General features: G+C 27.8%; 2 protein-coding genes and 1 long non-coding RNA gene across 6 annotated transcripts; 1 reads left to right on the plus strand and 2 right to left on the minus strand.

The window, feature by feature from the left end:
* Positions 1 to 3,554: 3,554 nt before the first annotated feature.
* Positions 3,555 to 9,304, minus strand: LOC114124788 (uncharacterized). The gene is made up of 3 exons (XM_027988159.2): positions 8,818 to 9,304; positions 5,992 to 6,083; positions 3,555 to 4,644 (listed from the first exon to the last, which is right to left on the minus strand). Exons 1-3 carry the CDS (start codon positions 8,902 to 8,904, stop codon positions 4,053 to 4,055), a joined length of 771 nt encoding a protein of 256 aa, XP_027843960.2. The 5' UTR covers positions 8,905 to 9,304; the 3' UTR covers positions 3,555 to 4,052.
* Positions 9,305 to 12,198: 2,894 nt separating this feature from the next.
* On the minus strand, positions 12,199 to 14,061 carry LOC126549923 (uncharacterized). Its single transcript, XR_007603896.1, has 2 exons — positions 13,516 to 14,061; positions 12,199 to 12,540 (listed from the first exon to the last, which is right to left on the minus strand). It is a non-coding gene; the product is annotated as an uncharacterized LOC126549923 (long non-coding RNA).
* A 121-nt stretch (positions 14,062 to 14,182) lies between these two features.
* Positions 14,183 to 16,855, plus strand: LOC126550352 (zinc finger protein OZF-like). Of its 4 annotated transcripts, none has more exons than XM_050201710.1 (6): positions 14,183 to 14,477; positions 14,760 to 14,876; positions 15,036 to 15,526; positions 15,582 to 15,618; positions 15,792 to 16,282; positions 16,358 to 16,855. In XM_050201710.1, the coding sequence occupies exons 2-6, from the start codon at positions 14,765 to 14,767 to the stop codon at positions 16,373 to 16,375; spliced, it is 1,149 nt and encodes a 382-aa protein (XP_050057667.1). In that variant the 5' UTR covers positions 14,183 to 14,477; positions 14,760 to 14,764; the 3' UTR covers positions 16,376 to 16,855. The 4 variants fall into 4 exon arrangements, with proteins under 4 accessions (XP_050057667.1, XP_050057668.1, XP_050057670.1 ...); XM_050201711.1 differs by having other exon boundaries at positions 14,183 to 14,473; XM_050201713.1 differs by having other exon boundaries at positions 14,183 to 14,430.
* Positions 16,856 to 18,816: the final 1,961 nt, after the last annotated feature.

Here is an 18,816-nt window from a genome sequence, read left to right on the forward strand (position 1 = left end):
GAGAAAAAGTTAGTGTTTACACTTTACAGAATAAAAAAGAAATAAACATCGTTATAAAACCAATACATTCTTTGCTCCGCTCAAAATCTAAAATCTAAAATTATATAAGTACTGTGAAAATGGGCATTCTAACACCGCATCCCATATATTGTATCCTTAGTTCTGTATCCGCTTATCCAGTATTCACTAATCCCCACATCCTAAATCTCTATATTATAATTCCTAATCCTTCAGCCGCAGTCACTAACCCCAGCGCCTTCTGTCACAAATATTATTATTAGTTATTATTTCAAATATTATTAGCATTTATCACAAATATTCACCGCCAACCACAGAGTTTTATAATCATATTTATTAAGATAAATAATACAAAATAATATTTCGGTTTAGAATCGAATCGAGTATGCAAGTCCTCTTTTGAACTCCCACCTCCACTCTAATCTATTAAACGTTATAGTCAAAATTGAAAATTGTTATACTTAGGGAAATTTCTCACTGGTGTTATACACAAAATAAAGTGCAAACACAAAAATCCAATTTATACTGATTCTTAATATGGTAGACATTAAGACATCAATGATCCATTAACACGAAAATGTTTATAAAATCTATTTATGATAGATGGCAGTAGTATTTTCATTAGTAACACATCTCCATACATTTTCATAGTAGTTAGTAGCTATCCTTTTGCTGGATACTGATAATATATATTGTAATTGATATTCCTCTTTAGCAACGACAAAAAAAAAAATTATAGAATAGACAGTCATTGGACATACAATTTAAAGTGTTTTATAACAAAATAAATCTCATAAACTATCGCACTGTTAATAAAATGACTCATTTATAATTCAAGAAATAATAACCTGGAATTTCAGTTTAGTACAAATTCTAATGATATTCCATGTATTCAACAAGTTTTCTATATATTTTAGTAATTACAGAGGATTTTGCTTAAGAGAAATAAAATTAATTAGACATGATACTTAGCAGTATTTAGCTGAAGGATGGCCACTAACGCGTACGTTGTTAATTCTGATCCTAATGATATTCCAGGTTATTATTTTTTAAATAATAAACGGGTCATTTTATGAATAGAGCGATAGTTTATGGGATTTTAGATTCTGAATGAAGTGATAAATATATTAATTTTACAATTATGTGTGTTTGTTTTATGTCTGTTGTACAGCATAACTTGTTGAAATAATGCTTCAATTTCAAACTTCGGGGGTGGTTTCCTATGGCAAAGTGAATATCCTTGGTGCATCATAGAGGTTAAAAATAAACTTTTTCCAAAAGTTTTCAAAAATAGTGATGGAAAAACTGGAATTCTTACTGAAAACCAGTATTCGACTAAATCGATTTTTTTATATGGCTGTAACGCAAAAACTAATCGCTGTAAATATTTGAAATATTCACCAATTGTTTAAATTAGTATTATTTATGTTCTATATACAGACATATAGTTAACTTGTCAAAATATTTTGAATTTTTTTTTAGTTATTTATAGTTAAATTATAGACGACTGAAGTATTCTATTCTTCGGAAAATTTATTTTTGAAGTGTCTTATTATAGAGGACTTAAAATAATGTCGATTTAATATAACATTTATTGTGACTCTTGCAGTTATGGCGTCTGAAAAAAACATGAGGGGTGTGAAAAATGAACAAAATTTTTTTGGCAAGGACGGTATATCGGTTGCGGTTAATCGAAGAACGTCTAAACTGATCCTATGTCGTCAATGGCCGTTTAAAGCCAGGGACGACACAATGAATCAATGATGGTTTACTTATATCTACTTTGTACATGAGATGCTTCATTTAACTGGTACGCTATTTACACGAGGTAAATAGGAGGTCTGCCGTACGGCTGAGTTGACGTCGATTACCGCGAGCGTCCTCGCAAGATCATTTAAATGATTCGGTTGTATATATACTTTACAAGGCTTCTCCTGTAGTAACAAGTGAGAGCTAGTTTTGAACACCGCGCTCTAGCGGAGACGTACTGTCATCATTGGCTTTCTCTACATTAATAATTATTGCAGATAGAGCCACGATTTAGAATAATATCTTAAATCGTGAGTAGAATACAATATTCTTACCAACTTGTCATGAAACAACTGGTAAATATAACCATGTAGTACTTATTGACTATTAAGTATAGTAGTTGGTAGTTGGTACTATTATTTCTGTGGTACTACCATCTCTACCACTCCGTCCCTTCAACGTCGACTGCGTGTTCAGACAGCTACGGATAAAGTAAGGTGCATGCGCATCGATATCTATATAGTTACAATTTTATTTATTAATTTATTAGAATTTAATAAATTAATAATCCACAAACATTTTACCAACGGTATACTTGATCGTTCTCGAATCACGACCTCGAGAGCCCTCCGACGATCAGGAGGAAGGTAATCACGCAAATTTAAAATAATAACCAATAACTTCTAATAACTAATAGCTTATAAATAAATATAAGGCATTCATTCAAGGCTTGTGTCCCTTGTGATTGCCTTACTTTTATTTAAACAACTATTCTACTCCCAATTCTATATTAATATCACAAATATATTTATATTTATAACTTTATATTTCTTTTTTCTTTTCTTTTCTTTTCTTTTTGCGTTATTACAATAGTTTAATGAAAACTGCAAGAGAACAACATAAAATAGAGAATGAAAATTCTTAGTGGTTATGGAAAGTAGAGTCGAAAATAAAAGAAAACTAATCCAGAAACAAAGAGAAGTTAAAAGAGTAATAAACTAATAACTAATAATAAGAAAAAAAGAGTGGGAAAAATGGATTGAAATGATGAAGGAGTCCTATAAAAACTTGAAATATTTTTTTGGAAAGCTAATGAAATAAGGAAACCATATTAACCAAAAACCTCAATAATGAAAAATAAGAATAACGAACTAATAATTAATAAAAAATTCATTGTTGAAAACTTCAAAAAAGTTTTTTTTAAGAAATGCTGGATCAACCAGAACAGAGAATCAAGAACAGGATAATACTGTTTACACAACGGTAGAATAATATCAATTTACACAAAGAAAGAAGAAACTAAAGAAGCTATAGAAGTACTAGAGAATAATATTGCTCCAGGTGAGAGCATGATAGAACTACGAGCATAGAAGTCGAACTATTAACACTGTTTAATGTTGTCTGAAAAGAAATTGTCAACAAAATTTATACTTAGATAAATCGATGTATCAAACCCTCAATATTTTTTAAAACTAGGTAGGTATACAAAAATGTAATAAATAATAATCTCAATTTATATAATTTTTTTTTTATTATATTATAACTATTTAAAAAACATGTATTATATTAGTATTGTTTAATCAGTAAGAAAAATTTAGCAAATTCAAATACCTGTATCATATTATAATTAGTTAGAAAAATTAATTTTATTACAAGTATACAAAAAAATAAAAAATTGATTTAAATGTGTTTTTTACAATTAAAATTTATATACATAGAGTACAGAACTAAAAATACTATAGTAAGTTATTTCAATTACAATTTTCTTAAAAAGCTGTTTATTTAAACTCCTCTAGAACTTCCATCTTTTGTCGTTTATACAGCCCATTTTGATTTGATTTTCTTTTATCACTATTTTGATTTTGATTAGACTAAAGATTTGTTGAATCTTTTATACTATTTGTATAGATGCGTTGAATTTTATTAATTTGTTTTAATTTTTGGGTACATTTTTCAGTTGATTGTCTTTTTGCTTAATGGATAAATTCATAACATTATGTTGTAGTCTTGTTAATCTTACCATTTTCTGATTATATATATATATATATTTTTTTATTACTTAAGTATTTGTAATTGTTCGAATGTAATACCCAGTAAAGAATTTCTACTGTAAGAAGATTAAGATTCTAACTCTGAATTTATATCATTGGATCAATTTAATATTTAATTAAGTATTAAACATCTTGTAAAATCTGAAAACATAGCCAACTTCAATAATTACTTATGGGTAGTTCTTTTTTGGTAAAATTTTGAGAACTTGCTATATCCACGTTACTGTGTAAATATTATTTATTAAATCCCATTAAAAACTCTTTATTCTCGAGATCATTAATTGTATTTTGATTGTTTGATACTTCTTCTACTGGTTTATCAGTTTTTAAATTTATTGATTTAATCACAGAACTTTGTACATTTTTTGAAAGAATTTTGGAAGAACTAGGTTTTTGAACACCTTCTTGTTCTAAGACGAAATACATTTTATTAGAAGCTTCTGGATTTTTTAAAATATCTTTATCTGAACTCTTTATTATCAATGGAGTTTTATTAAATATTTGTTTTGGCTTTTGCTTGAAAGTTTCACATACATTTGAATTCATAGTTGAATTAAGTATAATAGTATTAGTAGCTTCTTTATCTTTTAATATATTAGATGGTATATTTTTTTTAGTATTTTTGTTCTTAAGTTTTGGAGGTTCAGGAACTTTAAATATTGGCTCAAATTTAATTAAATCAATAGAAATTTCAGGATATTTTTTTACCTTTGATATTATATTATTTTTTATATCATTGACAGGGGTAATAGTCAATTCTTTTGAAATTGTTAAATGTAATGGAATTAGTGATTGTTCTTTCTGATTAAATACTGATTCAAATTTACTAGAAAATTGTTAAAAAAAATAAAATTAAACAATCATAAATTACAATGAATCTATATAATTTTAAATAATTAAAATATATTTTTTACACAATGTACCTATTACCTATGTTTTTATTTATTTTGTAGAAAAATGATTAAATTAATTATGAATATCAAACAGTACGAGTACATAATATGTACATACTAATTTAAACCTTTTGTTAAATATTATACATAGATATTAAAAAAATGATGAAGTGTCTAAATTATGTAAAATTAGGTAGATCATAGAACCGCGGGTATGCATTACATTCAATATAATGTTAGCACCCAGGACATATGCATAAAATAATTACAGAGGGTGTCAAATTTATATAATATTTATATTATACAATTTGATTGGTTTTTTTGATAATTTTACATGGTCGCAAATATTTTTTTGTGTTATTTTAATAGTATAATTTTAGATTTATTTTCATTAACCATTTTAGATTTTGAGTATAGTGATGATAATGTATTAATTTTATAATTGTAGTATTTATTTATTTTTGGAGCAGGAATGGTTTTCAATCTTCAACTTCTACATTTTTTATTCATACAAAAGTAGATATAGTTGGTACTTTGGTGGGTAAAATGAAAAAAAATTATATTACTTTTTTAAATAATTACAAAAAGTAAGACATTTTTGAAAAACAATAATTTTCACCAATTTTTTTTTACTAGATCGATTTTGTTATTTTATTGTGATTTTAAAACCAATAAAAGATATAGTATATAATTTTCAAAATATTTTAACTCTGAATTATTTATTAACACTAAAAAAAAAAAAATAACATTTGTATTATGTTAATTTATAAATATTAACTATTATATTACATAATATTATCAGTATATAATTGTGAATTTTATTTTTTTGTATAAAGAAAAATTATGAACAAATGATGAGTACAAACCAGAAAACATGTTATTGCAAAGACATATATCTTATAATATAGTTATATGTTGATGTATAAGATATAAATATTGAATGAGTCACTTAATAATTCTACTTTTCAAATTTTAAATTGAATATTAAGCCTGTTTTAATATTTTGTTTAATTTAATTTTCTAAAATTAATTATGGATGGAGGAAAGCTCATTGATGAAGAGGAAGAATTTATTCTTACAATGTAAACATATAAAGCCATTTAGACACTTAAACGGTATATGTATATTGTATATAAATTAAATCTATACATACCAATGTGGACTATACTACTAATCTACCTATTATGTTTTTTTATTCATCATACCTATTAGTTATTTTTATAATAAATAAATCAATAAAGTTATTCATTACCTAATACTATTTTATTATAGTACCTTACTTTATATTGCGGTTCATTGTTTTTGAAGAACTTTGTGATATTTTTGAGATTGGACTAAATTTGACTTTTGAGTTATTTATATTTCTACGTACCTATAAAAATAAATAAATAAATGTTGGACATAATTTATTATTCCTTTTATAATTTAGTTACTAGCTGATATCGCATGATGTTGTCTGTAACTAATTAAATAATAATGCTAATAAATTTACTCTTAAAATTATATACAATATTACTATTATAATGATATTTACAAAGTATGTTCCTATGCGGTTTCAAAAAAAAAATCCAACCAAGAAATGAAATTTTTTTCGATTTTTACCTTTTTAACCTCTTTGGAGATTGAATTTTGGAAAATCCTTCTTAAGCGGATCTCTAAATCATGAAACAAAACTACCGACCAAATTCAGTGGTTTCAGTAAGACGATGATGAATTAGTCAGGACAAGTTATTTTATACATATACCTACCTACATCGTTTATGTTGTAATTGAATATGGTAGGTACTAAAGGTACTTCAAAGTGACATCACGGCGACACGGCTCCTCAATAGAGAAATAATACTAAGACTCGGTCTTTCAATCATATTTATTTTTATTTGATAAGAAAAAATAAATATGTCGACATGTCACATGTTTCCGTAATTAACGTTTAGCCCTAGAAGTACGAATGTACAATCATTTATACGCTTAAATAACATTTAAATTAGTTATCTAGCGAACTAGAAAAATATACTATATAATATTTTTTTAATATAACTACTAATTAGTACCTAACTAGTAAACCATTAAAAAAAACATCAGTCTATTGTTTTAGTCATGGACACAATTAATTAAATTTGGCCTTTGCGATTGCGATACGTTTTCACCAACATTCAACATTTCAACAAAGTCGCGTTGCTGTTATTATTTATCGTAATCAAGGTGGATATATATATTATTACACAAGTAACGGCATAAGGGCTCACGGTGAGCAAAAACAAAGCGTTCGGCGACCCAAGGAGTTCGGGTTTGCACGCTGCCACGCTGGCTACGGTGCCCACACTTTACAAAACGCCCGGTCCCGTGTTCTATGACGGAACGGGGACGCGCCCACGCGCTATAGCGAATCACAGGCCAGAGTTTGCGTATCTTCAAGCGCTAACGAATCACAATCCACGGTGGGTATGGCTTCAAGCGCTTTAACGAATCACAGGTCACGGAGGGCGTAGTTACGACCGCAATAACCAATCACAAGACAAACGCGGGCGACTTCGGCGATTACACAGCGCCGTCGCCTATAAATACCAGTGCGGAGCACAAAAACAATCAGTATTCAGTCCTACACTCCTACCTTACCGTAGCAAGACCTACCCAGGCAGACTTGCGCAGTTTAAATCGTACTGCAAAAAACGGCGAACTCCACAAGCGAACGCGCACAGCAACCAAAATACAGTCCATTGTCAAGGCACAGTACAAAAACAATTAATAAGTCGCATATTATGTAATATACCTACCGTCCTAACCTACCTTATAACACCTACATTCATTAAAAATAATAAAAATTGAATTTAAATGTAATAATTTACTACTAACTGGTTTACCTATTCAAATTTAAACTAACACTATCAGCTTTAAAACATTGATTTACCTACTTAAAAAAATGAAAACTTAGTTTCGGTGGAGAACGATTCCGCAAATTTTAATAGCCACTGCAGATATACATACACCATACACGACTCCGCAAATTTTATAAGTATGATTCCGCTTAGTTTTAAATGTAACATTGCCATTCCGAAAACAAAATATATATTATTGTAAGGGCCGAGCCATACTTGAGTGATTTTGACACTCGGTAACGCGCGTTAAAATGACGCGTGGTACTCGAACGTACACGCGCGTTTTCTCACAGCGCGTCAAAGTCGCTCTAGTGGTTCTCGTATAATGAAATAACGAAAATCTCGATAGAACGTATAAAACTGTCGTTATTTGAAAAATAAAGAAAATGACTCTTGGAGAAACAGAACGCATTGAAACTATTATTAGAGCATATGATAAGTATAAATCTTGTAAATCCCAAGATCATTTATTATATTATTTATCATTTACTGACCATACTTATCAAGGTGAATCATTATAATTCATATTACATATACTGATGATTGCAACATATACTGCAGCGGGTCAAACCTAGCAATCTCAACACAACTGATACAAGAATCACTTAACATATTAACTCAGTGGTCATGTACTCATGTTACATATATTTTTAAAATTATTATACTCATTATTATTTTTAACTTCCATATTAAAATTTTTATTAACATACATCATATATTTTATATATTATTATAACTTTTTTTGACTATATTAATTGCTAAAAAAATTACAATTTATAGTAACAAAAGTAATTAATTGTATACTTGTATGGCAACGTTGCATTTAAAATCATGCGGAATCTTGTATATATAAAATTTGCGGAGTCGTGTATGTATATCAGTGGCTATTAAAATCTACACGATTCCGCAAATTTTGCGGAATCGTGTTATAGCCGTGCACCTACGTAAAAATGTAAAATCGCAAAATTTAGAAGGATACAACTTCCAAAATAATGATTTGCGTAAATGCTTTATTTGCACCATCGTTCTTAATTCGTTAAAATACAAATGTATCAGTATAAAAATCAAAAAAATCGCTTGGTAGCTAAACTACAATATTGTTCCCGTTACCTAACTTAATTTTTGGAACGTAGGTATTGTATCTAAGAAAATATTAGCTATATTAATTAGTTTCAATAAAAATAGTTAAAATACCTAATTAATTTATATTTTAAATGTAGGTACACTTACAGGCAACGATATCATCGATTGTTTCTGACTGTTTGTTGTATCTGTATGTTGAACCACTGTGGTGTGTAGTTGATTTTTGTTGGGCATGTTAATTTAAGTTATTAGGTACCGAATAAAAGAAAAACAATTATTATACAAATCTAAGATGTAAATGGACTGGATAAAAAAGACAAAAGGAATTAGTTGTTTTGATTGTCAACGAGACCGAGAACCATAAAAAAAGATATTTACCGAGAACAGTCACGGTAGAGAATCAGATGTCGATTGCTATTTGCTGAGAAAAATATAAAATATAAAAGCTTAAAAATCGTAATGATTTTATTAAAATTAAAGATATTTTACCCGTGTATTAAACATGGTTAGGTTATAGACTATATGTTATAGTGATATAGACTATCTTAAACCATGACCCAAATCTGTGATTTTACAGTTTTACACTCAGTTATTTGTTTTTCATGTACATAATATATTATTTCTCTGGATTTCCGATTTTATTGGATTGATCATTTGATCGATTGTTTATTCGCTATCTATCACGGGTAACGGGTGGTAGCCAATCGAAATTCAAAGATTTTACAGGGTCCTTGGAGAGGAACGTTCTGAAATAAACGGCCGAGACCGTTTTCGAATTTCGAGTCGAAGTTTCGAGTTTTGCAAATACTGTCCTTGCCATTATCAAATGCTATTGTTGAACGTGTATTTAGTGTGATGAATTCAGTTAAGTGTAAGTCGGGAAACCGTATGCAGGTTGATATGTTGGAAGCAATTCTTAGAATTAGACTTCACCTTAATGTAAGTAATTTATTATTTCATTAAAATTGTTTATATTTAAGTTATGTTTTATTTAATTTTACTTTAAAATATGCTGTCAAGATTTTAAACCAACAGAAACAATGTATACTAAATTCACATCTGATATGTATGATTCACAAATGAAGATCTCAGATAGTGTCGATCCTGTGACAGCTTTCAATGAAGTGATGGATATTTTTGAAAGTGAAGATGCCCAGGAAATCCATTTATACGAATGAAATTAAGAAATTTATAGCATGCATTTTATTAATTTATTAATTATAATCATATTGACTATTGTACTGACGTTTCACAACATTTTTTTTTTATAATTATATCTTATTTAACAACAAATTATTTTTGACTAGGTAACTATTATGAATTTTATTAACTAATATAATTATTGTTACTATAAATTTTAATGATATTTACAATTATACTCACAAAATTGTACTTTTTATTATATCTTATTTTACAACAAACTATTACTAACTATATAGGTAACTATTATGAATTGTATTAACTTATATTATTATTGTTACTAATGTTACTAGTTACTATGAATTTCACAAATATAGATAATAATTATTATCTCTATCTGTGTATTTTATATTTTTATTGGCTAGTTTGGGCTATGTCGATGGTTTGGAGCACGATGTAGAGAACATCGTGCTGGCAACCCTGGTTTCGACCAAATTTAAAAAAGGTTAATTCTCTTTTTGACCAAAACAAAAAGTTTAATACATATTTTATGTTATACTCATCACATTTTTAGGTGATTTAAGATTTTGTTATTAGTTTCAAATAATTACTTCAAAATCTAGTGAACCACTGCTAACAAAAATCAGACAGCGACAGGAATTATAACAATATATTCATAGGTAATTACAAATTAACAAACATCGTTATTTTCCGATATAACATTATTTACCGTAACAAAAATAATGTTAATTTATTAGTACTTTTTATTATATTACTTTAAATTTCATACAACTTATATTTTTTAAAGTTTTTATTTTCTTTAAAATAATTTTTGATAAAAATAATACATTACCTATTTATTTTTATTATATTATCGACATAAATTAGATAATATTGTTGTTATATTGATATATTGTACATTTTATAAATGAGTTAATATTTTTAATAATTTTTTTTGTGTTTTTCACAAAGACTTTAATTTAGAGTATTATAATAAATAATATTGTTATTATTAAACTTTTTGTTTTGGCCAAAAATAGCCATGCCCCTAAAAAAATCGATGGAAGATAGGTAATTTTATAATTATTTATGTTTTATATTTTTACTAGGGCATGGTGAAACTTAATCGCGTGTTTGAAAGCCACCTTCGAGTGTGTTCAGTGAAAATTGTTTCAATTGGTTGTTGAAGTTTAGGTGTCTATAAATCGGTCACTAAAAAATATGAATAACTTAATGGCCATATTTGAAGGTCTAGTAGTTATCATCTGGTGTAAAAGTTTATCCTGTCGCTTGTCCGATACTTTTTGTATGTAAAAAAAAATTAATGCATACCAAAATGATAATAATGTCTAGCTATTAATCATCACCTTATGATAAATCGATACTTGGCCTTGCATACCTCCTTACAGTCCTGACGTGAAAGTCTGTTGTATGGTATAAGAAGTATCAAGTAAGTCAAATAACATTTGAACACATAGTGGAACCTTGATAACTCGAAAGAATGTTTTGGCCTCTGCCTTACAATATATATTTTCTGTAATTAAAATTGTTTTTTGCCCCCAACCGATCGAATTATCGAGGTTCAATTGACCACTGTACATTAATTAAATTTATCATCACTTTATGTTGTACATACATCTTATAAGTTAAAGTTATGTGTCTTAAATGTTATTTGCAATTTTGCTAAGAAAAATATTAATCATATAAAAAGAGATGGAAGGACACACATTTGTTACCTATGTATACAAATAATAGTAAAATAAAATTATATGTTTATTTCAAAGTAAACTTTGATGATCAATATTCAGATCTTGCAGTTGTACAGAAAAAAAGGAAAAGATTGATTCTGATATTAGTTATAATTATACTCAACTTCATAAGGAACCTTATAGAAAATACAAAAAATAAAATGGGAGCATTTGCAATAGCTAAAAGCAGTTTTTCCCTCATGAATGTCATGCATTTTAAGATCAAATTAAGTATAAACCATTATTTGATTATTTACAATTATTATAAGTAGGGCTATGCATTTGTAGGTACATTTTTTTTTTTTTTGGCGATTGTGAAACGTAGCTTTGTAAGTATATAATTTGAATTATGTAACAACAAATCCATTTATGAAACTTTTATTTTATATTTCGTTTGCATTTTTGATGTTTTTAATATTTAGGTCATGTTTTCCTTTTTTAGTTCATTTTTTGGTATTATTAATCAAATTCTGCCAATTAATAAATTTGAAACCAAAGACCCAAAGTACACTGCGTGCTATTAGGAATTAATACTATTTCAGTAAAATTAGTCTACTTAAAAAATGTACATTATTTATTATTATTAGAACAATAAAATGTAAGTTATATAATTGTATGAAAGTTAATAAAAATGAATAAATTTAAATAAAATAGGATTTTTTTTAATAGATATAACGTGTATATAGTGTGTGTTTTGTTAAATATATATATATTGATTAATAACTCAAAAGGTATGGTGAATGGATTAATTTTCTGTAATAGACTATCTAAGTCTGCTATTAAATTCTTCAATAGTGGGCGTTGGCATGGCTGCTGTGTCATCCAAACTATTATCCAAATGGTTGGCTGTCCCAGATTTGATATAATACAACTCACAGTATCTAGGTTGCATCAGTTCATTTCTGACAACATCATTACAATTCTGTGATATAGTTGTCTGTTAACAGTGAACACTCGGTTTCTGACCTAGCTAACGTCTAACCTGTGAATCAACAAACAAATTAATAATAAAAATAAACTTATACAAATACTTATGATACACTTAAAGGTATTGCAGAAATGAGAGTGGAAAATGAACGATAATTAAGCAATAAATAAGAACATATTATATTAACAAAATGATTATAAATTAAATAGTGAGAAAGTTAATTCAAAATTGTTTGCTACACAGTATAACTCCGATTATCCAGACTAATTAATGTCAATGATGGACCCGATGTACAAATAACCGAATGATTGACATATGACATATTAAAAGTTATATAATTGTATGAATATATTGTGTGTAAGTATTTATTATTAATATGTAGCCATGTAGGTATGTAATATAATTTAAAATTTGTAACCATAAACAAATAATTTTATTGAAATCTTTAACTGAAACAAAATAAGCTTTAATTATAATATGTGACATATTTTAAAATAAAAAAAAGCCAACTTGGCACATTTTTTTTTCTTTTCAGTTCATTGACGTTCGGATAATCGGAGTCTACTGCACTTGCATAGCATTATGACTGAGTGTAGGTTTACTTGTTGAATGAAGAATGTGTTAGTTAAACTGAAATTAAATAATTAAATAGATCATTAAAAAAACAACAATTGTATTTTAGAAATTAAGTTTATAAGATGAATGCAGTCATTCAGTGGTGCAATAGTTTTTAATATTACTGAACATTTCAAGTAAAAATTAAGCATGATATTATGTTCAAGTTTAATCTCATTACAGTGACCTGAGACCCAACAACACCATGTTAAATTAATAAATAAATACTTGACTTAAAATAATTATTATAATCTAACATGTAGAAAGAATAAGTTATTTTTTTGTATAACATTGAAATCATGTAATTATTACACCCAACATTAATAAAAATGTTTGTGCAAATCAGAGTAGTAGCTAACAAAATATGCAAGATATTGACATATTATGTTATGTTTAAAAATATGATTTACTCACCAAAGACGGTAATGGTCTAGGGAACAGATGGTGAAAATGTGTTCCGCTGCTGTAGTCATGACTATTAACAAAATGTCTGAAACTCAAAGTTCAAAGTTGTCTTTGAGGTGGCCTAAATCTGTTGTGCATTTATACCATTGTCCTCAGATAGGTCCTCAGTGAATAAACCCACAAGCGCCTCTGTTCCACATTCGCTGGAAATCTAATGTAATCGTCAAATAATAAATAGCTATGGTGTAATATTAAAATGATATTGTATAGTATATAGTTAATATATTATTGTAACCCGTGTACAAGAACTCTATTAACACCCATCTAGGTTTTTGTAGATCAAATAGTTTGAACATGGTGATGGATGATGGCACTTAAAAAGAACAATTTTAAAGAAAAAATAAAATAGGAACGTAATAAATGTAATAATTATTTTAACTGAAGTAAAACAAAATTGTGCTTAAGTATGTATTAACACCAGGGCGTCGTCATATAGCATAAGAGTATTACTCTATAGTCTAATAGTCTAATATGTTATATTACTTATATTCTTAGATCATATACAATATATTATATTATATATATAATAATATGATAAAAATATAATAATAAGTTTATATTGAAATGATGTTATCAGTTTATCACTGTTATTGGTGGTGGAAGGTGATAATACAGCAACTCGGGAATCCAAGACTTTTGTGTTATTTTTAGAAATACTGTGAATATTATAAATTATTACTTTTATTTGCGTGCACGATTTAAGTTGATTATCTTGAAACGTGTTGGTATGATACATAAAATACACGGAAAAAATTTATTTATTGAATTAATTACCACAAATTTCGCGTGGAAAGTGTTAAGTAACGGGTAACGTGCGACGTACGAAAAGGGAATTCATGTCGACCGATGATCCCGTGAAAGAATGTAAACCATAGGCCGTTGGGTAACCACAATATTATCTTAAGGAGTAGGTAGGTTATATTAATTCTCGTCTTTTTTAAATTTTTTATTTAATATTTTAGTTTTATCTTGTTAATTTCTGCCCCATACTCTTAAAAAAAAATTAATATTATTATTTTTTATCTTACAATAAAACCGTCATTCATTAACGCCTACCGTTATTACATATCTTCAGACTGTTCAAGAAATGTCCAAATGTACATACCTACTACATATTAATTTCAATAATTTAACTTCCAGCATTATTTTAAATACATTTATGACAATATTTTTACTTATATTTATTATATTAGAGAGTATGGATGTGAGCCGACCTGCACAAACACAAACATCAATGGCCAGTACTAAACATGAAGATGTCCATAAAGCAATTGTTGATGGTCCTAATCTGAAATCTTCTGTCACTGAAGGTAACACACTTATAGAAAATCAATATTATTATTTTTTATCTTACAATATAACCATCGTTTATGTATATAAATATAATATAATATATATATATTGTATATAACCCCAATAATTTAACTTAAAGCTTACTAAATTCTACATTTTTTTTTATTTTTCATTAGAAAATGGTAATCAAGGCAACAATAGTAGCCATGTCAGCAATGTTAGTGATGAGAGCAGTGAGACTGATGATGACTATGATATTTTAAAATATAAATGTGATCAATGCAACTTAGAATTTTTATACAAAAGTTGGTTTCTAAGACATAAGGCAATACACAACCCAGCAACTTTTACTTGCAACTATTGTCCAAAGAAATTTAAGCGTAAAGATGGTTTAAAAGAGCACACCTTTTATCACATTGGTCGAGCAAAGTTTAAATGCGATATCTGTTCAAACCTATTCTCTGATAGAAGAAACTTGAATAGTCATATCAAAAGCAAACATATTGGTAATTTGCTGTCATGTCCTAATTGTTCAAAACAGTATAATGGTAAAAGACAGTTACGGTACCATATTCAAAGGATGCATGAAAAGATAAACAAATATTTTTGTGAATGCAATGCAGGGTTTACGGTTCCCTCTTTGCTTTTCAAACATCGAATTAAAATGGTAATATACAAGATGTTTCTTTTAAAATCTTATTAAATATAATTTTTTCTTTTAGAATCACAAAAAACCAGAGATAACAAAGGAACCCAAAGGTAACACTACTAACTGCTGTTTTTTTTATACATTTTACTTTTTATCGTGTTAAATTTTATCCCATCAAACACACTTATAGAAAATTAATATTATTTTTTTTATCTCACAATATAACCTCAATAATTTAACTTATAGCTTACTAAATTCTACATTTTTTTTTATTTTTCATTAGAGAATGGTAATCAAGACAACAATAGTAGCCATGTCAGCAATGTTAGTGATGAGAGCAGTGAGACTGATGATGACTATGATATTTTAAAATATAAATGTGATCAATGCAACTTAGAATTTTTATACAAAAGTTGGTTTCTAAGACATAAGGCAATACACAACCCAGCAACTTTTACTTGCAACTATTGTCCAAAGAAATTTAAGCGTAAAGATGGTTTAAAAGAGCACACCTTTTATCACATTGGTCGAGCAAAGTTTAAATGCGATATCTGTTCAAACCTATTCTCTGATAGAAGAAACTTGAATAGTCATATCAAAAGCAAACATATTGGTAATTTGCTGTCATGTCCTAATTGTTCAAAACAGTATAATGGTAAAAGACAGTTACGGTACCATATTCAAAGGATGCATGAAAAGATAAACAAATATTTTTGTGAATGCAATGCAGGGTTTACGGTTCCCTCTTTGCTTTTCAAACATCGAATTAAAATGGTAATATACAAGGTGTTTCTTTTAAAATCTTCCTTTTTTGAAATCTTGTTCAAACATATTTTTTTTTTGTTTTAGGATCACAAAAAACCATAATAAAATCATGTTTTTTACTAGTGTATAATTAATTAAACTAACCTTACAATTACTATTATACTATAAGTAACTTATATATTGTAATTATTATTTATTATTATTATGTTAAATAGATAATTCATCTAATTTATATTAAACAAAACTATTGGCTGTTATTAAATTAGACGTAACTCAATGCCGTAGGTCGGTTATAAACAGCTTAATACAGGTAATATAATTTTGTCATTGTCCCTTTGAAGATGAGTAAATTACATTATTAAATATAAGTATTTTAATAAAAAATGCAATAATAAATTTATGTTCACAGCAATATTATAATAAGATGTATTATTTTGCATGGTTATTATTATTGCTAATCTATGTAGGTACGAATACGATAGATATAATTTATTAGGTATGTACGTCAATTTATAGTTATTGGATTTATTATAATACCGCGTACTTCCGTTAGTACATTTTTGTTTTTTCTGATTATTTAACGTCATATAACGATTATGATATTTTTATCGAAAACTTTTGTCATATTTTTTATTTTATGTTTCTCTGTTTTGTTAAATACAGTAAATACAAATACAAATTTGTTTTCATCTCGATCAATTATTTTCTATTACTCAACGGACTACGAGTAAAATAGTTTTGTTATTTTTTTACCATGATAAATTATATTCTATAATGTGTATACAGACATCCAGTCGGATATCTGCATATTTTTTTACAGGTTTTTTTTATTGTTCATCTCTGCAACGCGTCTGGGATTTCCCAGTTTTCACAATAACCTACTTTTCCCGTGCACGTAATTCCAGTATATTGCTTTTATAATATACTGCACAGACATAGAGCTATTCGTACGCATTACGTATTCGATATAGTATATATATACGATATAGATTATTCTAAATAATATTACCTGCACTATAACAATGTATACCGATGTGGATTGTAGGTATAAGTGCGGAACGAAATACAGACACCGCGGAGTATAGCTCTGGGCGCGTATATAGTATATACCCCTTGGTCAGTTTTAATAAGTCAATCGTGCACACGAAACAATAATAATGGTGAAATAAAATAAATAAAACACCGTCGTAAATAATACACAATAGTACCATTGCCCTGATCAAGGCACTCTAAATATACCCACATACATCATATCACTCGGTATACATATATTATTATTATTATATTTGTTTTATACCTACGCGACGCGCGTTTAAAACGAGACATTGAATACGCGCGTGTATAATACGAGTATACCTATAAACAGCTAAGGTCCGGGCGCACAATTATGTATACGTATGATTTATACGTATATATATAATAATATATATAAATTACGTATATTACATTAACAATACGACCCCAGCGGCCGAGAGCCCTATTATTGAACACCGCGAGTCTTACGCATACAGCACTTGTATATAATATTATTATATAAAGGATCATTAAACAATTTAACCAAAACACTCGATCGCACTCTGTTATTTATTTATTATTATTATTTTTTTTTTTTTTTACTTTTCTCGTCTGCGTCTCCACTCTATAATACCTATACACTCTTTCTCCCCGCCGCACAACCCCTCGCACTATATTCCGTCGAACGCGTTTCACCTGAGGTGATGATCACGTTTTTTTATTCCTCTGTGTTCTCTCCCCCTATTTTTTTTTTTTTTATTTAATAGACGTTCTGTATTCTAGTCGTGATGATAGTTATTTCTTTCACATTTTATTATTTTCTTTTGTATATCGCTCGCGCGCATCCGAAATAAATTAAGTCCGAATACATCGACTAATTATCGTTATCTCATTCATTAAAGTTACATCTTTTTTTTCTTTTTTTACAGACATGCACAAACACACATGTCATAATATATATAATACATATATTATATTTGATATTCATTATCCCCTTCGGTGTACAGTATTAGTATATATCATAGCGATAGCATTGTATAAATTATGATATCTTCCTATAGTAGGTACACAATTAATAGTAGGTATGTATATTATTGTAGTAAATTGTACTTCTTAGTCGGCTGATGGATATCTAATAATAATTAGGCTTACAATAAATGTGTTTGAACGTACACAAGCGCACTTTTTCTGTGACGAGTAAAATGTTGTCTCTAGTCTTATGTATAAAGTGTTATATACTTAATATAATTTTAATATCGTGAATACCGAATTTGTAATAGTGCTATAATTTACGTTCTATCAATATTTTTCTAATGACATTCGGAAATATATTTTCAATAGATAATTTGTGATCTGTTTACGATGGTATCGGGAAAACGATATTTTATGGAATCCCGAGAAAAACTCAATAGGCTGTTTGAATGATATGATAAAACATTATTAGCTCCGGAAATTTTTAGTTAAGTACATGTTTATTCAATATTCAACGAGATATTCAATATTATTTTTAAAATTTTAAGAACTATAAA

Source organism: Aphis gossypii, chromosome 2 (genome assembly GCF_020184175.1).
Source record: "Aphis gossypii isolate Hap1 chromosome 2, ASM2018417v2, whole genome shotgun sequence".
Taxonomy (NCBI): domain Eukaryota; kingdom Metazoa; phylum Arthropoda; class Insecta; order Hemiptera; family Aphididae; genus Aphis; species Aphis gossypii.

Coding starts and splice junctions, on each gene's coding strand:
- LOC114124788 (XM_027988159.2), bottom strand. CDS start 8,904: ATGCCCAACAAAAATCAACTACACACCACAGTGGTTCAACATACAGAT. Junction 6,084..8,817: donor AATCGATGATATCGTTGCCT/GTAAGTGTACCT, acceptor TTATTTTTATAG/GTACGTAGAAATATAAATAA. Junction 4,645..5,991: donor ACAATGAACCGCAATATAAA/GTAAGGTACTAT, acceptor ACAATTTTCTAG/TAAATTTGAATCAGTATTTA.
- LOC126550352 (XM_050201710.1), top strand. CDS start 14,765: ATGGATGTGAGCCGACCTGCACAAACACAAACATCAATGGCCAGTACT. Junction 14,877..15,035: donor GAAATCTTCTGTCACTGAAG/GTAACACACTTA, acceptor ATTTTTCATTAG/AAAATGGTAATCAAGGCAAC. Junction 15,527..15,581: donor TCAAACATCGAATTAAAATG/GTAATATACAAG, acceptor TTTTTCTTTTAG/AATCACAAAAAACCAGAGAT.